At 44.8% G+C, this 18,852-nt stretch overlaps 1 protein-coding gene and 1 long non-coding RNA gene across 7 annotated transcripts in view; one reads left to right on the top strand and one right to left on the bottom strand.

Moving 5' to 3' along the window:
* SEMA6A (semaphorin 6A) overlaps window positions 1-18,852 on the top strand; it is a 163,913-nt gene that overhangs the window by 107,057 nt on the left and 38,004 nt on the right. For 3 of the 5 annotated variants that reach the window (XM_029941563.1, XM_029941559.1, XM_029941560.1), the window contains one exon: window positions 873-1,037. The exons of the other annotated variants lie outside the window; for them this stretch is intronic. In XM_029941563.1, coding sequence (XP_029797423.1) covers window positions 873-1,037 — 165 coding nt within the window. The remainder of the gene's footprint in view (window positions 1-872; window positions 1,038-18,852) is intronic. 5 annotated transcript variants of the gene reach the window in all.
* Window positions 13,177-18,630, bottom strand: LOC115293864. Of its 2 annotated transcripts, none has more exons than XR_003909634.1 (2): window positions 18,350-18,630; window positions 13,177-13,503 (listed from the first exon to the last, which is right to left on the bottom strand). It is a non-coding gene; the product is annotated as an uncharacterized LOC115293864 (long non-coding RNA). The 2 variants fall into 2 exon arrangements; XR_003909632.1 differs by lacking the exon at window positions 13,177-13,503 and adding an exon at window positions 18,124-18,224.

Below are 18,852 nucleotides of genomic sequence, written 5' to 3' on the forward strand. Positions count from 1 at the left end.
CAGAGAAATCATCGTAGCTTAGGTGAGCCACCTGGCTTCCCCGCTTTGCCCCTGCCATCTTTTGTACAAAATGTTACCTGTCACGTGCAGGGAATCCAACTTCTCACGCGAACTGTAAAACCGAAGAGTGCAGTGTATTGCTCATTCTAGTCCTCCTTCCTGGTCCCCGGTATTTTATTTAACACACGCGTGGTGACTGCAGCCCAAGGCTGGAGCCACTTGTGAATCCACCCTACCTTCTATCAGGGGCACTGATTGCAAATTCACAGTAGTTGCCTTGATATCTTTTTTAAAACCTTGTTCAGGAGGCTACGATAGGTAACACGATTTCTGCGACTCCACTCGGAAATCACAGAGAGGTAGGGTTTTCTTTCTCTGAGAGAGGACAGGCAGCCGGGCTTCTTTAGGGCCTCGTGACGGCTTCTATCAGAGCACCTGGTGCCACCTGTATGTAGCCTGGCAGCCTGATGGGAGGAAAGCACAGGAATGTGTTCACAGGGACCATCCAGAGTGTCTGCCCTAAGCCCCAGACTTGCCGTTCTTCTTCCCTTGCTATCCCGTGGGAGGCTACTCTGGATCCCCAAAGCTCTCCGGTTCTCATCTTAATCATGTCAGTCAGAGGTTGAGTCAGAGCTGGAAACCAGACACGGCGTGTCAGAAAGGCTCAGGACAGCGGTGCTGTTTGTAACACTACCATACGCCTGCCCTGCCAGTCACAAATGGACCCCCCAGGGCAGGGGGGTCCCCTGCTGAACCCCCACCCCTCCAGCCTGTTCCTTCTCGGGCCGTCTCCTTTCAGTCTCCCGGCCAGCACCAGGGAATGCGGGGCTCTCCGGCGAGGCTCTCCCTAACTGTATTTGTGATGAAAACAGGGCACGCCAGCTCCCTCTTGCCCAGCACCACCACGTCGGATGCGGCGGCTCAGGAGGGGTATGAGTCTAGGGCGGGAAAGCTGGACTGGAAGGACCTGCTGCACTCACCCGACAGCACAGACCCTTTGGGGGCGGTGTCTTCCCGTAATCACCAAGACCAGAAGGGTAAGGCCTTGGAAATGCCTCTTCCTCTGGGGGGAGAGGGGGGGAAAAGCGAGGCGGACTGTGTGACTGCTTCCAGCTGACCCCCCGCAGCCTCTCAGGAACCTCCAGCACACGGTGCTCGAGAGCTTTCTCAAAAAAGACCTCTCTGCGCTAGGCTTGATCCTAATCATTCCCCCACTGAGGAGAAACCACACAAAACAAATAACACATCCTTCCGAGCTTGCTCCATCCCCAGGGGTTCCGGCCTGGCCCACCGAGGCTCCCTCCCGGCTCCTCTGAGCTCGGGCCCAGTGCTGTGTCCTTTTCTCCCGCTCCCCAACGGGCCAGAACGCAGGGCCAGCCCCGGCCTGTGCGCAGAACTGAAGTAAAGGCCCGTTTAGTGAGTGAATGGAGAAATGGCAGGACAGAGCCTCTTCTGGCTGGTGGCATCTCTCGCTCGCATGTGGTGCTGAATTTGAATAGAGCCGTGGTCCTGCGAGGTACTGTAATCGCCCTTTGAGGACAACAGCTAAGACAAAAATATGTTATTTAATCAAGCAGAATTGCTATGCATTTAAAACGGAAAGGAAGCTGCACTCAATGAAAGGGACTCTACTGTGAACTGTCCTAAATTCTCTCCCGCTTTCTTTGCTCAACTAGAGACAGGAAATGTCCTCTTCTTTCCTCGCCAGTGGCTGCTTCTGGTAACACATCCTACTTTAGCTGCAGCTGCAAACCAAAGAGGCCTTTACTTGTCCAAAAAACAGTCTTGTAAATCAGAGACTGAAAAGCCCAGTTATGTTGCGAGCTGTTTCCCCTCATTCAGAATTGTTCGCTCCTATATGTTTTCAAGGGTTTCATCCGAGCAGGGGTCTGAGTCTCGAGGGCAGACCAGCCACGGTGACCCTTTGGAGGACCGTCTGTCATGTCCTCCCTCAGGGTTTTCTCTGTACGTATTTCCATCTTGACTCTTAGAGGAGGTTTTCCAGGCAGCCTCACATGCTCAACTTCCACCCTCTTTTTTGCGGCTCACATGGTGAGAGTGCCCTACACTCTCCTGCTCTACGTGTCAAAATGTGAAGACTAAAGCCCTTCTAGCTTGTTCTCGAGGACGTCCCTTAACAGTGTGATTACTCTTCTGTAACTTTTCATATGCCCTGCCCCAAATCTTAAAAAGAGCAGCTTTTGTCTCAGCGGCCTCTTGAAGTTGGAGGCATCCCTGCCCATACCCAATCCCGGGAAAGCACCAGCTCCTCGGTGGTGGCACGGAACTAGCACATCGGGCCACAGGCCCTCGCACGTGCCGTTATTTGTTATGTGTGGCTCCGGACCGCAGATGTGGGAGTCTTGGCCGAGCGCTCCAGGAGAGACGGCTCTGTGAAATCGCTTCATGTTTGTCCACTGCCGACTTTCTGAAAACCCAAATGGCCTTTCCAGTGAAGCATTAAATATGTCAACCAAATATCTAGCTGTTGGTTACAACCATTTCCTCTTCACTTCACTGAGACGGGTGGCACGAATCTTCTCTGATCGTTAACTCCCCCAAGGGATGGAGGTTACCAAAGAGTCCAATTAACACTTTGACAGATCATTTTAAAATTGGGCATTGTTCGTTCTCCTGGGTCTTATTATGAACATTGACAAAGCTGGAAGCAGTCTACAAATTGTCAGACAATGGTGGCAGAGGTGACTGCATGGGTGTTTAACATGATCACTGTTCTTGTGCTATGAACCCCTTGCCTTGCCCTGTCAAATTCGAGTTTGGTTTTTGACAGTTGATTAGGTATTTGATGAGGCAATGACAATGGGTTGTTATGCAGAAAAAAAATTTTTTTTAAATGTAGCTTAATGTTCCTTTTACCATGATTTTTATGATTTTAATTTCCATTTTGCTCTGAATTGTTTTTCTGTTTTAATGTTCATGATTTATTTCAAACTTCTGTTCTGTTTTGCCAAGCACTGTGTGGTTGGACTTGGTGATGGCGTTCCTCTGTTGGAAAAGTCTCGTTTCTTTTCTGACTCATTATGGCGTCCCTTAACTTGCCCAATCTGTGATCTCCTTGCTTCTTCTCGTTCCCTGATGTGGGCGCCTTCATGATGTCACATCCGTGTGTGGGGCATCTCCTGGGATGCGAGGGTCTCGGGGGCTTTGCAAGGGCCTCTAGCGGGTGCTCTTTTCCTTGGGACGACTGTCTCATGGGAATGTGACATTTGTGTGCCCCAGCTTTGGGGGCTAAATATACTCTGGAATTGTTTCTAAAATATCACACATCTCCCCGCGAGGCAGAAAATGTGTCCCGCTCACCAGCTAGCTGAGGAGGAGTCAGGTGCCCCGTGCCTCTTCTGTTGTGGCTGCAGAATACAGGCCAGTGAGCAAAGGAGCCCACGGCTGTGTTCTGCAGACACGCTCACCACCGCTGGGCCGGCCCCGCTCTTTGCCCCGCCTCGTCCTCCAGTCAGTCCTGCATTTCCAGAGTATGCTTGCTTGTGTTTTTTCTTTTCCTTGCTGTGTCTTTCGTCCTGATTTAGTCCTGTGCGTCCCTCACATTCTGTCCAAGCACCAATCCTCACCTTGCAATCTAACCCCCTTCTGCTACCATTGTTCTCAGCCTCCCCCTTTCAAAATAATAGACCCAAGCCCTCTGCCCTTCCGTGGAATGTTCCAAGGCTCTTTCCTTCTGCACTGTGAGTAGCGTTCTGAGGCTGTATATACACACACAGTCACACTAACAAAGCGTGAGAAGAGGCCTGTGAGGCTCGGAGAAGCATTATCACAGAAAATGAAGTGATTTTCTCTCTCAGTAGCTGGCCTTGCCCTTCATTACCCTGCTGGCCTTGTCTAATGACTCTTGTCCTTGCTGCTTTCCTTTAAAATTGCCTGATATCTTTCAGCCCTAGATTCATTAGTAAAAACGCAGCCAACTGCTCTGTTTTATCTCTGGGTCCCTGGATGTCTGGAGCCACTAGAGCTGGCCCTTTAATCACCATGTTGATAAATTAGATGCAGCACTGGCTACTTCTTTTTCAGTTTTGCCACATTTAAAAATATATATTATTTATTCATCCTATAACCATTGAGGTGGTAATGAGTAGTTACAAAGGGGCTCTAATTACACATGAATAAGAGAGAAAATCCACCTTATTTTTAGATCTGGCTTGTCTCCTCCCCCCCCCCCCCCACCTCTCTTCCCACAGCAAAAGAAATAAGGGCTTTCTGTTTTAGGTTAAGCAATACGGAAAATTAATAGCCACTCTTGGGCCTCTTGTTTCTGACCAATAGTTATAATCCTATAAAACCTGATTTCCAAGAAGACTGCAAGATATGTGAGGGAATTAGCCATGTACCGATCTGCCAAGAGAGCTGTGTAGCATCAATATAAAATGTAAATGCTGACGGCTGCCGTTAGGTCCCAAGAATAAATCAGAACAGAAGGAAATCCCCTACTTCAGACTTGACAGAGTTCTTGTGAGCTGTCAGAAAACAGATAAAACGGTCAATATATACAAGGATGTTCCCATTTGAGTGGAAATGCCAGCACTGTCGTATGCTTATATATTTTGGGAAATCTTTAAAGTGAGATGTCACCAATTACATTTTGTCAAGAGGATATACTCGCTGCAGACAAGAAAGAGGTAGAAATAGAATGTAAGTTAGAGATCAAATGAATAATTTAAACTAACACATACACTAAATGTTGAGTAAGTTTTAATCAATGCACAAGCTAATTTTTACCTGGGGAAATAATATTGCAGTAAGATACATAAAGTATGATGATGAGTATACTGCCCATCCTTCCTAACAATCCTGAATAGAATTTTCTAAATCATAGTTTATCAATAATTCCTCCAACACAGGGTTGCCTACAGCAGTAGGGCCTCCCAGGCAGGACACGCAGCACCTTACAGGAGACAATTTAGGAGGCTCTGGTGAGCCTGGCATTCAAGAATACTGAATCCTGTGGGAGAAGGTCACATCACACACACCCTTTTCATTTCTCTTTCAGTCTTCTTGTTGAGGTTGAGGAGGAAATCTCAGTTTGGGGCTTTATTATTAACAACTCCCTTAACTTGCTACTATCCCGAATTTGACAAGAAAATATCAGGCTTTAGGCTGGGGGCTTTGCCAGGCAGCTGTAGCTAGCTAGAATGCTGTTTTGCTTTTAATTACTTTTTTATGGTACCTCCTATCTATGACAATGACGCACCTCTTTTCCCATTTGTGATAATGATATCAAGTTTCTACCTGAAATATAGTTTAAAGGTAATTTAAATAAAATACTAAGTAAATACAAATGCAGGAAGTGTAGGGATACAAAAATACTATGTAAATAGTATGGTCAGTAAGGCTCACTGGTGTCACTAATATTGTGGTACTGTAGCTGAATGACTAAAGTCTGGGTAACTCTGCCCCCGAGCAATTATATGAGTCCAGGGAGGATTAAGCTCGCTTCTGCCTTTGGAAGGACAAGATTTAGAATCACCAGGCTTGTGTCTGGGCTGGGCTCTGAGTGCTGCAATGATACAACCCAGTGCCCTTCCAACTACGGAGCTCTGCGAGCGGGGATGAGAAGTTTGGTCCAGTAGCTGTTTAGAGCAAAGTGGATCTGGACTAAAAGGAAATCATTTATTCGGGCCTTGTTAAGCGGAGAGTTTTCTTGAGACCAGCAGTAAGCGTCCGAGTGACACCTGCAGCGAGTTATTCCCCCAGCTGCGGCCTAGGGAGGGCTTCCCTTTGGCACTTCTGCTGCCTGTCTCCTCTGCCCAGTAGGAGTGGACTCGAGGTACAGTATGTCCCCCTGACCTGGCAATAATAACCTGCACTTGACCCTTTCTTCCCTGTGCTCGCCTTCAAACTCTACCTGTTCTGACTCTCAATAAGTTGAGAAACCCAGTTTTTGGTGAGTCTTGTAGATACCAAGGCCTGGCCCCGCGTGCCCTTGCATTTTAACAATCTCCAGTGCTTCAAATCAAATGGACTGGGCGTTTTAAAGTCTCCTAGTTCTCTCGAAGAAGAAAGTTATTTCTTGGCTACTATCAAGTCTTACGTAGCTGATCTTACATACGGAGAAAAGTAATACTGATAGTATGACAATAGTAAAGCAAGAAAAACAAGCTTCTCTTCTTTTCCTGACTCCTCAACCTGGGCCAGATTTTCTCAGCCATTTCCTCAGTAACATTACCATAACAAAAATGTTTTCTGAGGGGTCTCAAGCAAAATTTATTACTGGCTCCACAGCACAGTGTTGGATGCCAGTAAGAAGTGAGAGGCTACACGAGAGATAGACACAGTTCCATCCAAGAACTAGCAGACTGCCAGACGGACCAAGCGTGCGCACGCGCGTACGCACACACCAAAGTGCACCCAGAAAGCCTTCCCGACCACCACCACCTGTGTGAACAAGGCAGAAGTGTGCACGGCAGGCTCTAGAAGAAGGTATCAGACAACTGAAGACAGCCTGGCTGATGTCAAGGACATAGCTCTAGGGAAAGGTTTCTCAGCCCCTTCCTTTAACCCTTGCCTTCATCGTGCCACTTGACGGGGGTGGAAGTGGGGCAGGGGGGCTGAGGTATATATGGTGCAGGATTCATAGTCTAAGGTTTTGTGGAAATGCTGCCAAACTCAGGCTTTATTTAGAACAGCCTGAGCTTTATTTCAAAAAGACATCGTGGTAATTTGCACGCCTTTTATTAGTAAAACCGATAGTACCAGGGCCATTTTTAAATGTGAATGTAGGGCAGTCTCCAAGAATCCAAAGAAAAGGGATCCCGCTGATGGGGAAGACTACTAGCAGGCAGGGGCCAGAGGGTCCAGCGCCCACCTCACACTCAGTAGGGTCTGGCTCCCACCCCGCACTCCATGACTGACTGCACCAGGTAGGAATGGGCATGCTCAGAGCCCAGGAACATGACACAGAGAACTGCCCGCTGTTGTTCCAACAATCGTTCTGAATTCAAGTTCACTTATTTCTAAGTGTTACAAGAAAGTGTAGCCTTCAAAGATCATAAGAAGTGTCTAAGTTTCTATTGCTAATGAAAAAAGATACAATTCTTCCAATTTAGTCCATTAGCATTTTAATTTGTAAATGGCGCTATACCCACCCCATAAAGGTTTAGTATCATTATTATTACTCTCTGTTAAACTATTTTAATCTCCAAAGTGGAGATGGGTCTAAAGAATGTTTGTGGGACATTATTTAGGGGTAGCTGAGTAGGGTTTCTAGGTAAAATACAGAATTCCTAGTTAAGTTTGAGATACGCCATGAATAATTTTTACTGTAATTACGTCCCATGGATTGCATGAGACATTCTTATACTAACACATACTGTTTGGCTGAAGCTAAGAGTTAACCAGATGTTCTGTATACTACCTGGCAATCCTATTCAGAGACTGCTGATAATATACTCAGTGAGTATATATCCAACCTCTAGATTACATCTGCCCTCCAACTCTTAGAAAACCTAGAAAAACCTTTGTAAGACATATTAAAAATTTCCTTTTGTAAAAGACATTATCATTATACTTAATTTTAGAGAATTAGCACCAGAAACTACACATGTGTTTGAAATGTGATAGAGTAATTTAAAAGATTATCACTGGAAAACAGGGTTTCAAATGCCACTTTTAAGTGAGAAAGGCTCAGAAATCAAACTGCTTCTAAACTGGGGCATAGTTAAAACTATTGATTCGTTTTGTTTTATTTATATTCTTTTCTGTATTTAAATTTTTTTAATGTTTATTTATCTTTGAGAGACAGAGTGTAAGTGGGGGAAGGGCAGAGAAAGACGGGGGAGACAGAATCTGAAGCAGGCCCCAGGCTCTGACATATCAGCCCCATGCAGGTCTCAAACTCATGAACTGTGAGATCATGACCTGAGCCGAAGTCAGATGCTTACCAGACTGAGCCATCCAGGTGCCCCAAAACTACTGATTCTTTCTAATTCTACTGAACCTCAGGTTTTTATCAACTGTTATGTTAACCCTATGTATTTTTTTTTAATTATATGGCTGCCTTTTCCCATTTCCATGGGTTTAAAGGAAATTAACCAGAACACTAAGAAACATGTTAAATAATGGTGACAAAGCGCCAGTCTCACCCAACGACCTGAATTTCTTTCTTCATGTGTTCAACCAACATTCAGCTAACAGGTGCCATCTGTAAACTAAGTGTTACAGTGGATACTGATCTGAATTCAGCGTATGTCCTCAACTCAAGGAGATGTTAGTTTTGCAGGGGGTCCGCGCAGGTGACCTCTTGGCTAGCCAATGGGGCAAGAGTGAAGTCTGAGAGTGAGAGAAGGAAAGGAAAGGGGGCCAGCAGAGCTCTGAGAGTGGATGAAGGGAGACATAACTCAGATCCAAGTTGGGGACTAGGGAAAGGCCTTACAAAGTATTAAAGGATAAAAGGGAGAAGAAGGACATTTCAAGCTACGTAAGTGACATGACCAGGACATGAAGGTAGGCAAGTAGAGAGTGAATGTGCTGGGACCAATGTGAGTCCAGAATGGGAGCTGAGATTGAAATGGTGGTCTGGAGCCTTACAAGCCATGCTAAGGGGTTTGGGCTCTAGTTACAGGCAATGTTGGGGGAGGAAGGTAGGTGGGTGGGAAAGAGGGAAGAAAGGAGGGAGGGAGGGAGGGAGGGAAAGGCAGAGATCCTGAGGATGACAAAGAATACATAGATCACTCAATAACATTAGGTTATTAGTTACATATACACAGTCCATTTGGGAACTGGAATTTTGCATTCGTTTTGGATCTGTCTAGTTCTACACATCACTTGCATTTCCCTGGTAGATGTTCCTTGCAAAGCAAAGAGCTCTACCCTACCTAAAGCCCCAAGCAAGACTGAACTCCAAATCTGGGCTTCTCTGTCTCTTTCACTAAAAAACACTGGGGTGCATGGCAGAGTTTTCATGCAGATCAGATTTTGAAACTGGGGAGAGACTGAAAAAGAAATGATAATTCAGGACCCACGATTTAATTTCACTATATTAATACTCCTACCAGAAAAGGAGTCAATTTATAGTCTCTGGCTCGCCTGTGACTGAGGAAAACAGTATAGTAAAGTGGGCTGGGAGCTGGGATTTTGGATAGATGATGTCCAAGTGTCCATGCAGCGTGTGCTGGGGAGGAGGGCAAGGACTGAGAGGCCGTGTGGAAGGATGTAATTGTTCTTTCAGCAGTGCGGGCAGGGATGTAGATTGGATCTAATTAATTTTGTATCCTCCTGACAACTTGCTGAATTTATCTAAGGTCTTGATGAGATTATTGTGGAAAGGGTAGAAGTAAAAAAAAAAAAAAAAAAAAAAGCTAAATGTCAGCCATGTAGTAAGCTGTTTCATCTCCCTGCCTGCCTGAATCTCCACACCAATATTTAAATTTTCCTTTTCTAGAGATACCAACCAAAACTTTTTTTTTAACCTAACATCCATTTTCTCAAAAAATGAAGGGCTTAAATTGTGATTCTGGAGACTTGAATTTTTTCCTTCTAAAATCAGCAACTTAAACCTTAGGCCATTTAAAAAAATCAATTCATGTTCTAGAGGTGCTTCTTATCTATAATCTATTGCCACTTTTCAAGCCACATCACCCTTGACATGAATTCATTTTACCCCCGCCCTTTTCCCTCAGTCTTTTTCCATTCTCTATCTTTTGCACAAAAACACACACAATGACAAAGATTTCTGACAGCTTAATGGAACTTTCAAGGACTACAGGGACTAGGTCAGGCCTGATCTTATTAAATGGAACATCTGGAGTCGTTAAAAATTTGCTCTTTAGCTGGTTAAACGGCACAGGGTTCATCTAACATTTGTTTTGTCCTAACAATAAAATGGTAAAGAGTCCATCTGTATATTGGATCATGTGTAGTAATGGAAACATAGTATTAGCTTTATCTCAAAACTTTCTGATAGCCTCATGTCCTGGAGTTTACAAGCAAACAGACAAAAAAAGTAAAACAAAATAAGATAAAACTTGTTCCAGGTTTCACTCCACAAACCTCACTGCTCCGTAGACAGGGTAGTCCAGTAGGGGCAAGAGTGAGGAAGCAGCGAAAGTTCCTGAAGACAGCTTCTCTTTTCTCGACACTGTGCACGAGAAAGGCCTCGAAAGCTACAAGCATTGCTCAGAATACGTAACCCACGTCCTCACCACCAAGAGAAAGAGGCCGGAAAAGCCGTATTTGCGCACAGGTCCCAGGGAGACAGGCGGGGCGAGTGACTGGACCCCCACAGGCTGCACCGCCACGTAAAGCTCCCAGCACCTGCAGTGACAGAAAGACTCAGAAAGACTTGGTCAAGCAGCTGCCCCGTAGACAGGCTCTTAATCGGGTCAGAAAGCTAATTACAGGCAGCGTGAAGGTTTGTCATCTTTAATATTTCTTAAGCTCCTGTAAGCCTACAGCTTGGGAACCATCTTTGTGAAAAGATTCACTTTTAATGGGATAAAAGGAATTTCCCACTCTGCTTATTTTTTAAATTTCATAATTTTTAAAAGGATGTGTTCTTTTTAAATATGTTTCTGCAACTGTATGTCTTCACTGAAGGCAGAGGCAGTCATGAACTATATGGCAATAATGGAAGTCACTGCTGACAAGGCTTTATTAGGAGGGAAAATAGTGTCACGAAATTTATAGGGCAGCAATCTGCATTATGCCTAACCTTTTGGACATATTAAAGCTTGTCGTTTCCAGTCCTGCAGGCTCTTGTTATTCATAAATAATAGATAACACTGGACACGATCATCTGACATTTGTTAAGGCAATAAATATACCCTAAGTGCTGATGGCTCTTACACTGCATGATTTAAAAAACACACAGCAGAAATTTAATGTAACTTAAAATGTCTTACATAATTCTATGGATCTGCAGATTCAGTTCAACTCAGCAGATCTGTAAGCACTAAGCTCTACGGAGTCCACTGTCGTGGTAGGCATTTTTAGTATTATTAAGCGGGACCTGGATTTGGGGAGTGAGCTCCGGTCCTTCCTTCAATCCAGAAATGTAAGAGTGTCTTCCTGAGCTCCTTTTCCCGCCCAATCATGCAGAAGTAGGAGGAAATACGCACTGAACCACCACTAATGTTGCTTGTGGCTGTGCATTATTTCAGTGGAGTCGATTTCGAGATGACATGACGTAAGATGCAGACCTCTAACGGAGGTTGCTCTGTTCGTAGTGAGCCCCCCAGAGAATCTGCCCCTTCTGGCCCTGGGACCCGGTTCTGACTGGGCTGACCCAATCTAGGACATATCTGGGCTCTGTGTAGCAGCCCCTACCTGATGGCCCCTGTGACATGGATGGGGAGCCTCAGAAATCCCCCTGTGTCTTCATGCTGGGGCAGAGAGAGACCACAGGCACTTTTCCAACAGCTCCCGGCTCCAGCAAATTGGGCTGGCTCTCTCACAGCACTGCCACTGTGCTTTCGGCCATATGTCAAGCTTCTGTCAGGTACCAAGGGAAAGTGTAAGGGATTTGTTTGTCTTTCTAATAAAATCACATCAACTTGGTGTTCTTTGTCAGAATACGGTGACCGCAGTAAAGAACGGTCCTCCCTAACACCCACGAAAGCGTCATACTTTGACCACGGAAGACTGCATTTATTTATTTTAGAAATCATTTTGGAAGTCTGGCTATACATTACCTCAATGGTAGAGGAGGCCGGCCTTCAAACATTCGTTTTCTAGATATGATTCGTGTCATGTAGGTCAGTGCTGCTCAAATTTTGCTGAAAATAAGAATCATCTGGAGGCCTTGTTAAAACACAAATTCCCGAGCCCCAACTCCAGAGATTCTGATTCAGAAAGCCTGGGTAGCACCCAGGGATTTGTATGGTTAACAAGTTCCAGGTGAGGCTAGTATCGAGCAGCACTAATTTGGGACACTTTCCAAGCTGCGATGGGCTATCTTACTTAAGGTCATTCTCTAATATTTTGCTTTATTTTTAAATGCTGACTTTTCTACTCTTGGCTGACACAAACCCTACCAAAGTGTCACATTAAAACAGTCCATCTTGGACCCTGTACAAGGCAGGTAACTTGTACGAGATGCCAGAAACACTTCCATTACATTACACTGAACATTAACAAACGTCCTGCACAATGCCAAGTGCTTTAATTGCGCCCATTCATTTAATCCTTCCAACAACGCTCATCTCCTAGCCAATACTACGAATGCTTAGAGACACTGAGTGACTTGCCCAAGATCACAAAGCTAGTTAGTTATAAAGCCAAGACTTAAGCCCAGGTCTTTACGACCTCCAAGTTCATGTTCTTGACCAGTAACACCCAGCCTCATTTATAATCCAGATCCCAAGAATGTATCTCCAGCAGGTTAAAGTTAGCAGCTTTAGTATTCAGACAGACCTGTTTCCTCCTATTTGTGTTATCTTTCCTTTGTAGAGAAAAAAAATCAAAGCACTGAAAATAACCCAAAGAATCACTGAATTTTAGTGGGAGTTTTGGGAGATCCACTTCCCTGTTTCGTGGTATTGATGTCTTGTGAGACAGCAGAGGAAGATGGGACTAGGAAGTCTGGTTTTAGAAACTCCTTAGACATTGGGTTTCCCATTTAATTAGAAAAAGATCAAAAAGAAGAAAAACAAACCATGCAAATTCTGCTAAAACTTTGCCCATCTGAAATGATCATTACCTTTACAAAGACAGTGACAGTTCTAACGCGTGAAATCACAGATCCACATGTCAGCGTATGGCTTTTAAAAGTTATCTCATCATGATTCCCAATCTAGACTTCAATCCATGCTGCGGATGTAGCATTCCCATTGGCGGTGCCATGTCTAAAACGGTTACAGCAGAGAAGGATCAGAGGCCTGAGGATTCCCACTGGCACGGGGAAAATTAAGCTGTTTCTCCTCTAAAAAATGTGAAATAGAACAAACTTCCTATGATGGCATGCCAACAATTTAAAAATGCATCAATTTCAAAGGTGACAAAACTGGAAGTGGATTTATCCACCGACAACCACAATAAGCACCATTTCAATACGGGAGTTTTAAAACCGCTTCTAAACTGAGGGTACTCAACAGCCAGGAAGCTGCCTCTACTGTGGCACCGTCAGTCATTAATCTGATTCATCTTGAAGATCATGGCTCCTCCTTCAGCGTGCCAGAGGAGGAAAAAATGAAAATAAGAGGCAAAGGGAAGTTTGAGTTACAAACTGAGCCATTTCCAAGGCTGCTGGCATTTCAGTTTATTCTTAAGCCATCTGGTTTGCGTTATGCCCCAAGACAAGAAGAAGGCTCCTTCCTGCCGCGATAACCAAAGTTCCCACCGCACTTTCAGCATGGTCACCTCCACCGGGCAGGGCACGGCTTTCAGGATCAACGGTTTCCAGTGAGGGGTTTCCCCCAATTTGTTCTCTTCTCTCCTGAACAGGGATGACGGCCTGTCCTCCGTGGTGAGCATCCATGATGCTGGCCTGTGGTTAGTTTGTTCATTCACAGTGCCTCGAAGGACTGTGTGTCTGGCATTCTGTTGCAATAAGATTTTCAAACAAGAAAAATTGGGTTGTTAGATTCCATTCACCCAAGTCGTCATGAGGATTTCAAGGAAATTGCAGGCTTGTCCTACTAGAAAGGAAAATCAAGAGTTTATTTTTAGAGGATACAACTCTGGGGCTTTTCTTGGTGTTTTGCCATCTTTGTTAGCTCTCAGACCCGACACGAAACCCGCTCCGGCGCAGCGGTGAAGGAAGTGTCCGTTCTCCTGCTTGCCTTTGCATATGTCTCTCAAGGACACAGAGAGGCTTTGTTGTCTTTGTGGTCATCGGGTCTGCTTTACACAGATGCCTATTAATCACTTCACTATGGAGACAGACACATCCATCATATCACAGCAGCTCCGAAACAGGCAGTCCAGCGAACAGGGGTGAGAGGGGAAAGGGCACACTTAACCACTTCAAGGTCCTGGCTGCCGGGGTTTCCTACGCTTAGCAAGGTAACTGGTGGGCATGGGTAGGGCTCCTCCCTGGTATTTAGTTTAACACGCGCAGTTGATTTTATGTATTTTTGTTTGTGTATCTTGTTTCATGTTTTGATAGGACAGACACCTCCCTCTAGGAAGCGGGGGATAAGTATAGTGGAGAAAAGGTTTTAATTTTAAAAAGTTACAGTAAGTTTAGGGGGACTTAGCCGTACTTCTGATGCAAAGCTACTGACTCTGAAGCAAATAATTTTTCCAATAATGGATCCAACATGGAGCAGAGCAAGCTGAAAATCAGCTTTGTCAGGCAAGAAGATCCTTAAAACTGCAAGTAAATTAACCAAGACTCCCCTTCCAAAATGGGCTTGTCTACCATGTATCTTTTTCAGTCATTCAAGCTTTTCACAGCCTGCTTCTAAATGGTGACTAGCTTTTGCTCTTCTTTTTTCCTTTACAAGTACTCATGCATTCATTCACTATTTAATAGATACGTACTGAGCACCTTTATGCCTGGGAATTTAGGGGTAAATCTCCCTCCTGGAGCAATCTAGGTGAGACACACACACACACAGTAACATAACAGTGCCGATTTGAGGATAGAGAAGTGCAGGTCCCCAGGGCACTTAGGGAAGAGCCAACCCGGTTGGAGGAAGTTGGAGAAGGCTTCCTCTTTTAAACCAAGGCCGAAAGGAGAGCGGCAGAGGAATGGGAGGAGAGCAGGGATACTCCAGGCAGAGGGAAAGCCCAGACGCAAGTGAGAGTATGGCCAAGTGGCTGGCGTCGAGAGCATGAGCAACTAGAGGGGAGTTGGCTTTCACCCGGTGCACTGGTTCTTCCTGTTCTCCGCTTCTGCTGCCATCCTACACATCCTGAAGGCGTGGCTCAAACGCCCCCTCCGAGGCCGAAGCACAAGCAGTGTAGCTCATGCTGCTTCCACACTCTGGATGTAGTTCACGTGTGAGCACCTGCCTTCTCCCCAAGGGGACCTCCAGGTTTGTGCCTGCTTCACCTTTGTCTCCCCAACACCTGGCACAGGGCTTTGGTCTGTGCTTAGGAAATGTCTGCTGAAGGCACCCACAAAGTTGCTTGGAGCAGACACCCTGTCACACCACGACAATGAGGGTAAAGGTATCAAGAACATCACAGTCCAAGAGAGCATCTCTTCTGAGGTATGTGTCCCAGAGCCTGGCGCTGGGCTTCCAGTACAGGCTAAGCAATTGTAGAGAACCCAAGAGAAGGGCCACCAGAAACCTCATAATATATAATAACCTGATGCTTGAAATTTCAAAATGCCTTCACGTGGTCATCATGGGAAAAGTCAGAAGTGTGTAGGACTTTTAGGTTTGTAACTGTTCTTATTTTAATTACATTTTGCAGGGCCTGTAAGGTGGGGTTGTTCATACTCTTTTCATTGCTTCAGCCTCTAAAGAGCTTAAAATTGTCCCTCTGAAACCTCCCTCTAGCAACCCTCCAGCATCTAAAAACTCTCTCACCTCAGGGGGAAAAAAAAAGTGAAGATTCTATTCTTTCTCAGTTCTGCCAATTTAAGGCATGATTTCAGAGAAATCTCTAAGCCATTGTGTGCCTTGCTTCCTGCAATAGGAAGGTGGAAAGAATAACCATTTAGCACCTCATGACTGGTGAGAAATAGTTGGTGGTTAATGAATCCATGCTAAGGCTGTTTGATACTGTTTTCACTATATGCCCCGTTTTCAACTGGTGAAAGCAGAAGGCCCAGGGGTTGAGAGAGGAAGGCATTCCAATGCCCCAGGATGGAGAAGCCAATCCTTCCCGGTCCTAGGGAGAGGGGGAGAATGCCCATTATAAAAGACCCTCCACTTCCCCAGGGCATCCATCAGAAGTAATGATGTTCAACCAGCTCTCTTTGTGAAGTTGTATTTGTTCTGAATTATTCAATTATTTAATTCCACCGGAGCACCCCGTTGTTACAAATAACCCATTTACCCTCATCACCTGTTTTAGAATTATCCCAGAATGAATTTTTGATTTTTAAAATAGTTCATTATTTTTTGAACATACATGGAGCACCTTTATAAATTTGTCTAATGGATGTTAGTATTACTATACTCTGTTCTATGAATGCAGATCTAATTTGGTTCTGTGACTTCAGAAGGTTATGGTCAGTCCAAAACGACCCACCAAGTTTAGAGGCCCATTTACAAATGTCTCTACAATGTACTGCAAACCCGTGTACTCAATAATCATTTAAGTGCCCACTGAAGAGCCCTGGTGATGGTAAGGGTTATAAATGCATATAAACTACAGTCCCTTCCCTCCAGGAGCTTACTGCAGGATTGTTGGTCCACCAGGAGTCTGCAATCACTGTGTTCTCAAAATTTCCGGCTTTTGTGGTTTTACTTACTTCACAATGCAGGACCTACAGGCAGGCCTCAAACAGAGCTGTGTGTTCCCTTCTGCTGCCTTACAAGTCATCCCTCTGGCAGCATTTGGACGACACAGGGTGTGGAGCTGGGAAGGACAGGTGCGCCCCCCTCCCCCAGGGAGACCCATAGTCAATGGAATCAAACAGAGCAGTTGTGACTATTGCTCTTAAGCCCTCAGTGAACTACTAACCCACCACTTCTCTCTTGTGGCTTCTTTTGACCTTCAGATCTGTCCAAGAAACTACAGCATTTAAGTTCTTTCTTATTCGTTACTTCATTTGATTCTTGCAAAAACCCCCTAAGGCTTTAAGTGTGTGAACACCACATTGCAAATGAAAAAAACTGAGGCCCAGAGATGGTAAGTCACCTGCCAAAAGATCACATGACAGTAAGTGGGAGCTTAGGACCCCAGGCCTTTGGAGACCCTAGTGCTGACTGTAGCCTCACCCCCTGACACATCTAGTGTGTTCAGTCCTTCACAGGGACCAATGTCACAAAGTTGATGTAATGATTTCCATGAATGCCCCTCTGCCTTTTCACGCTATAAGCAGAGAGCTTTAAGTTTAGAAGGCATTTTCCAAGAATAACTTATAACTTATCTTCTTGACTGCGCTTTCAACTTAATCTCTGATCTATTTCTAACTCTGGACATGGGATTTCTGAATTTACACAAGCAGATGAGGGAAGCCACCTGCTTCAGGGTAGTTATCTCAAAGCTGAAGGGACGCAGGCTTTAAGGGCACTATTTACATAACACAATGAGATGGGGGGGGCTGTCTGAGACACCATTTTTCTTAAAGGTCAGACCCTACTTGATTTGTTAACAACCAAAAACCTTAACTCAAATGTCATCCCCTAAAACCGTTTTTTCCCAGTGAAAGAGCAAGTGATTTTCGTGAGATTAAGATAGTCAAGGACCTTCAGGCATCAACGAGGAATATTTGGGAACTAGAAGTAAAAGAACCCTAGATAAACTTGAAACTTATGCATTTTTCCCAATTAAATAATGAATAAAATACACGGGACCACTTTAGCCTTATTCTTCTTTCCCTGGTCCTCGTGAGCTGAGAGGCAATTTAAACTGTAAAATACCAAAGTCAACTGTTGATAACTACCTATTGTAAGCATGCACTTGGCATTTACAGCGCACCAGGCATTTCTGAGCCAGGCCTGCTTACTCGTGCACTGGGCAGCTGAGGACAGGCACAGAGAGGTGCAGTGACATGCCCACGGTCACAGACAGCGTGCAGATGCAATGGTAATAAATGCTAGACTGTAAGCTCCACGAGGGCAGGGACCTTTATTACATTCTCTGATGTGTCTGGAACAATACCTAGCAGATAACAGACATTCAATAAATATTTGTTGAATTAAAAAAAAAAAAATCCCCTTAAGTCCTTATATGCTAGTTCAGGCCCCAAAATGCACAAGCTTTCCACGTTAGTTAACGACTGTGGAGCCAATCTTTCTTCACCCCCGGCCTCACCAACAGAACTATTAGTTACTAGAACAACCCATTCACAGAGAAGCATTCTTCAGAGAACAGCTTTTGCAAGGCAGAAGTGTAGGCCTGCGTTAACGACCATGGGAGTTTAAGGCTTTTTCTCCGTTGAGAGAAATAAGCCTACAGAGAGGTTTTCAGACTTAAGGAAGGAATTCATGAAACACCTACTGCTAAAAAAAAAAAATTTACCTGGTACCCCACCCCCACCCCCACCGGTGAGGTCTACCCCGTGGTTAAATTCCACTGAGACCGCCAAATCAATGAGGGAAATCAAACCCATTTTATTCACAGGTGTACATTTTTGTGCCATTGTATGTGGGTGGTTAAAAACGATGTTCAACAGAACCCCCAAACAATCAAACCTGAAAGAAAATCAGTTGCTATTTCAGCATTACAACAAGGAAATGCAAATTTAAGGAAGAAATTTTCATTAGCACAGCTCCTTGGGGACTAGGTATTAAAACAGACTGAACGCAAGGCGCCTCACCGTTTGGGGAGCTCCAGCATATCAGAGGTGGGAGTTACAGCTGAATCCCCTGCTGGTTTGTTTTTCGTTTTCTGTGGGGTTTTTTCATTTATTTTTTCTTCTCAATTTCTACTCCTAAAAAGTTCAGGACGATAAATCTGGAGATACGTGAGAAGTGTCACATTTGGAATTACTCCGAGTCCTGCCATCTTACAGACTCCTTCCCTGGGGTGCAGCGCGGGCCCTGCCCTTCATTACCAAGGGCATTTGTTTAATCACAGAATCTTGGTTTCTTAAGCGATATCTACTGCTTCTATTTATTCCCCCTGAAGTCACAATCCTTTGTCACAGGACAATCATTTCCACAGCAACCAACTGTGATGTCACAATTGAGGGGAGGGGGAATGTTGAGAAAGAAAAGAGAAAGAGAACATTCTCTTCCACAGGCAAAGGTTTCTGAGTTTTAAAACCACTGTTTCACTTATCAAAATATTTTAGTAGAGAGGTCCCATGACAAAGCTGCC

Source organism: Suricata suricatta, chromosome 6 (genome assembly GCF_006229205.1).
Source record: "Suricata suricatta isolate VVHF042 chromosome 6, meerkat_22Aug2017_6uvM2_HiC, whole genome shotgun sequence".
Taxonomy (NCBI): domain Eukaryota; kingdom Metazoa; phylum Chordata; class Mammalia; order Carnivora; family Herpestidae; genus Suricata; species Suricata suricatta.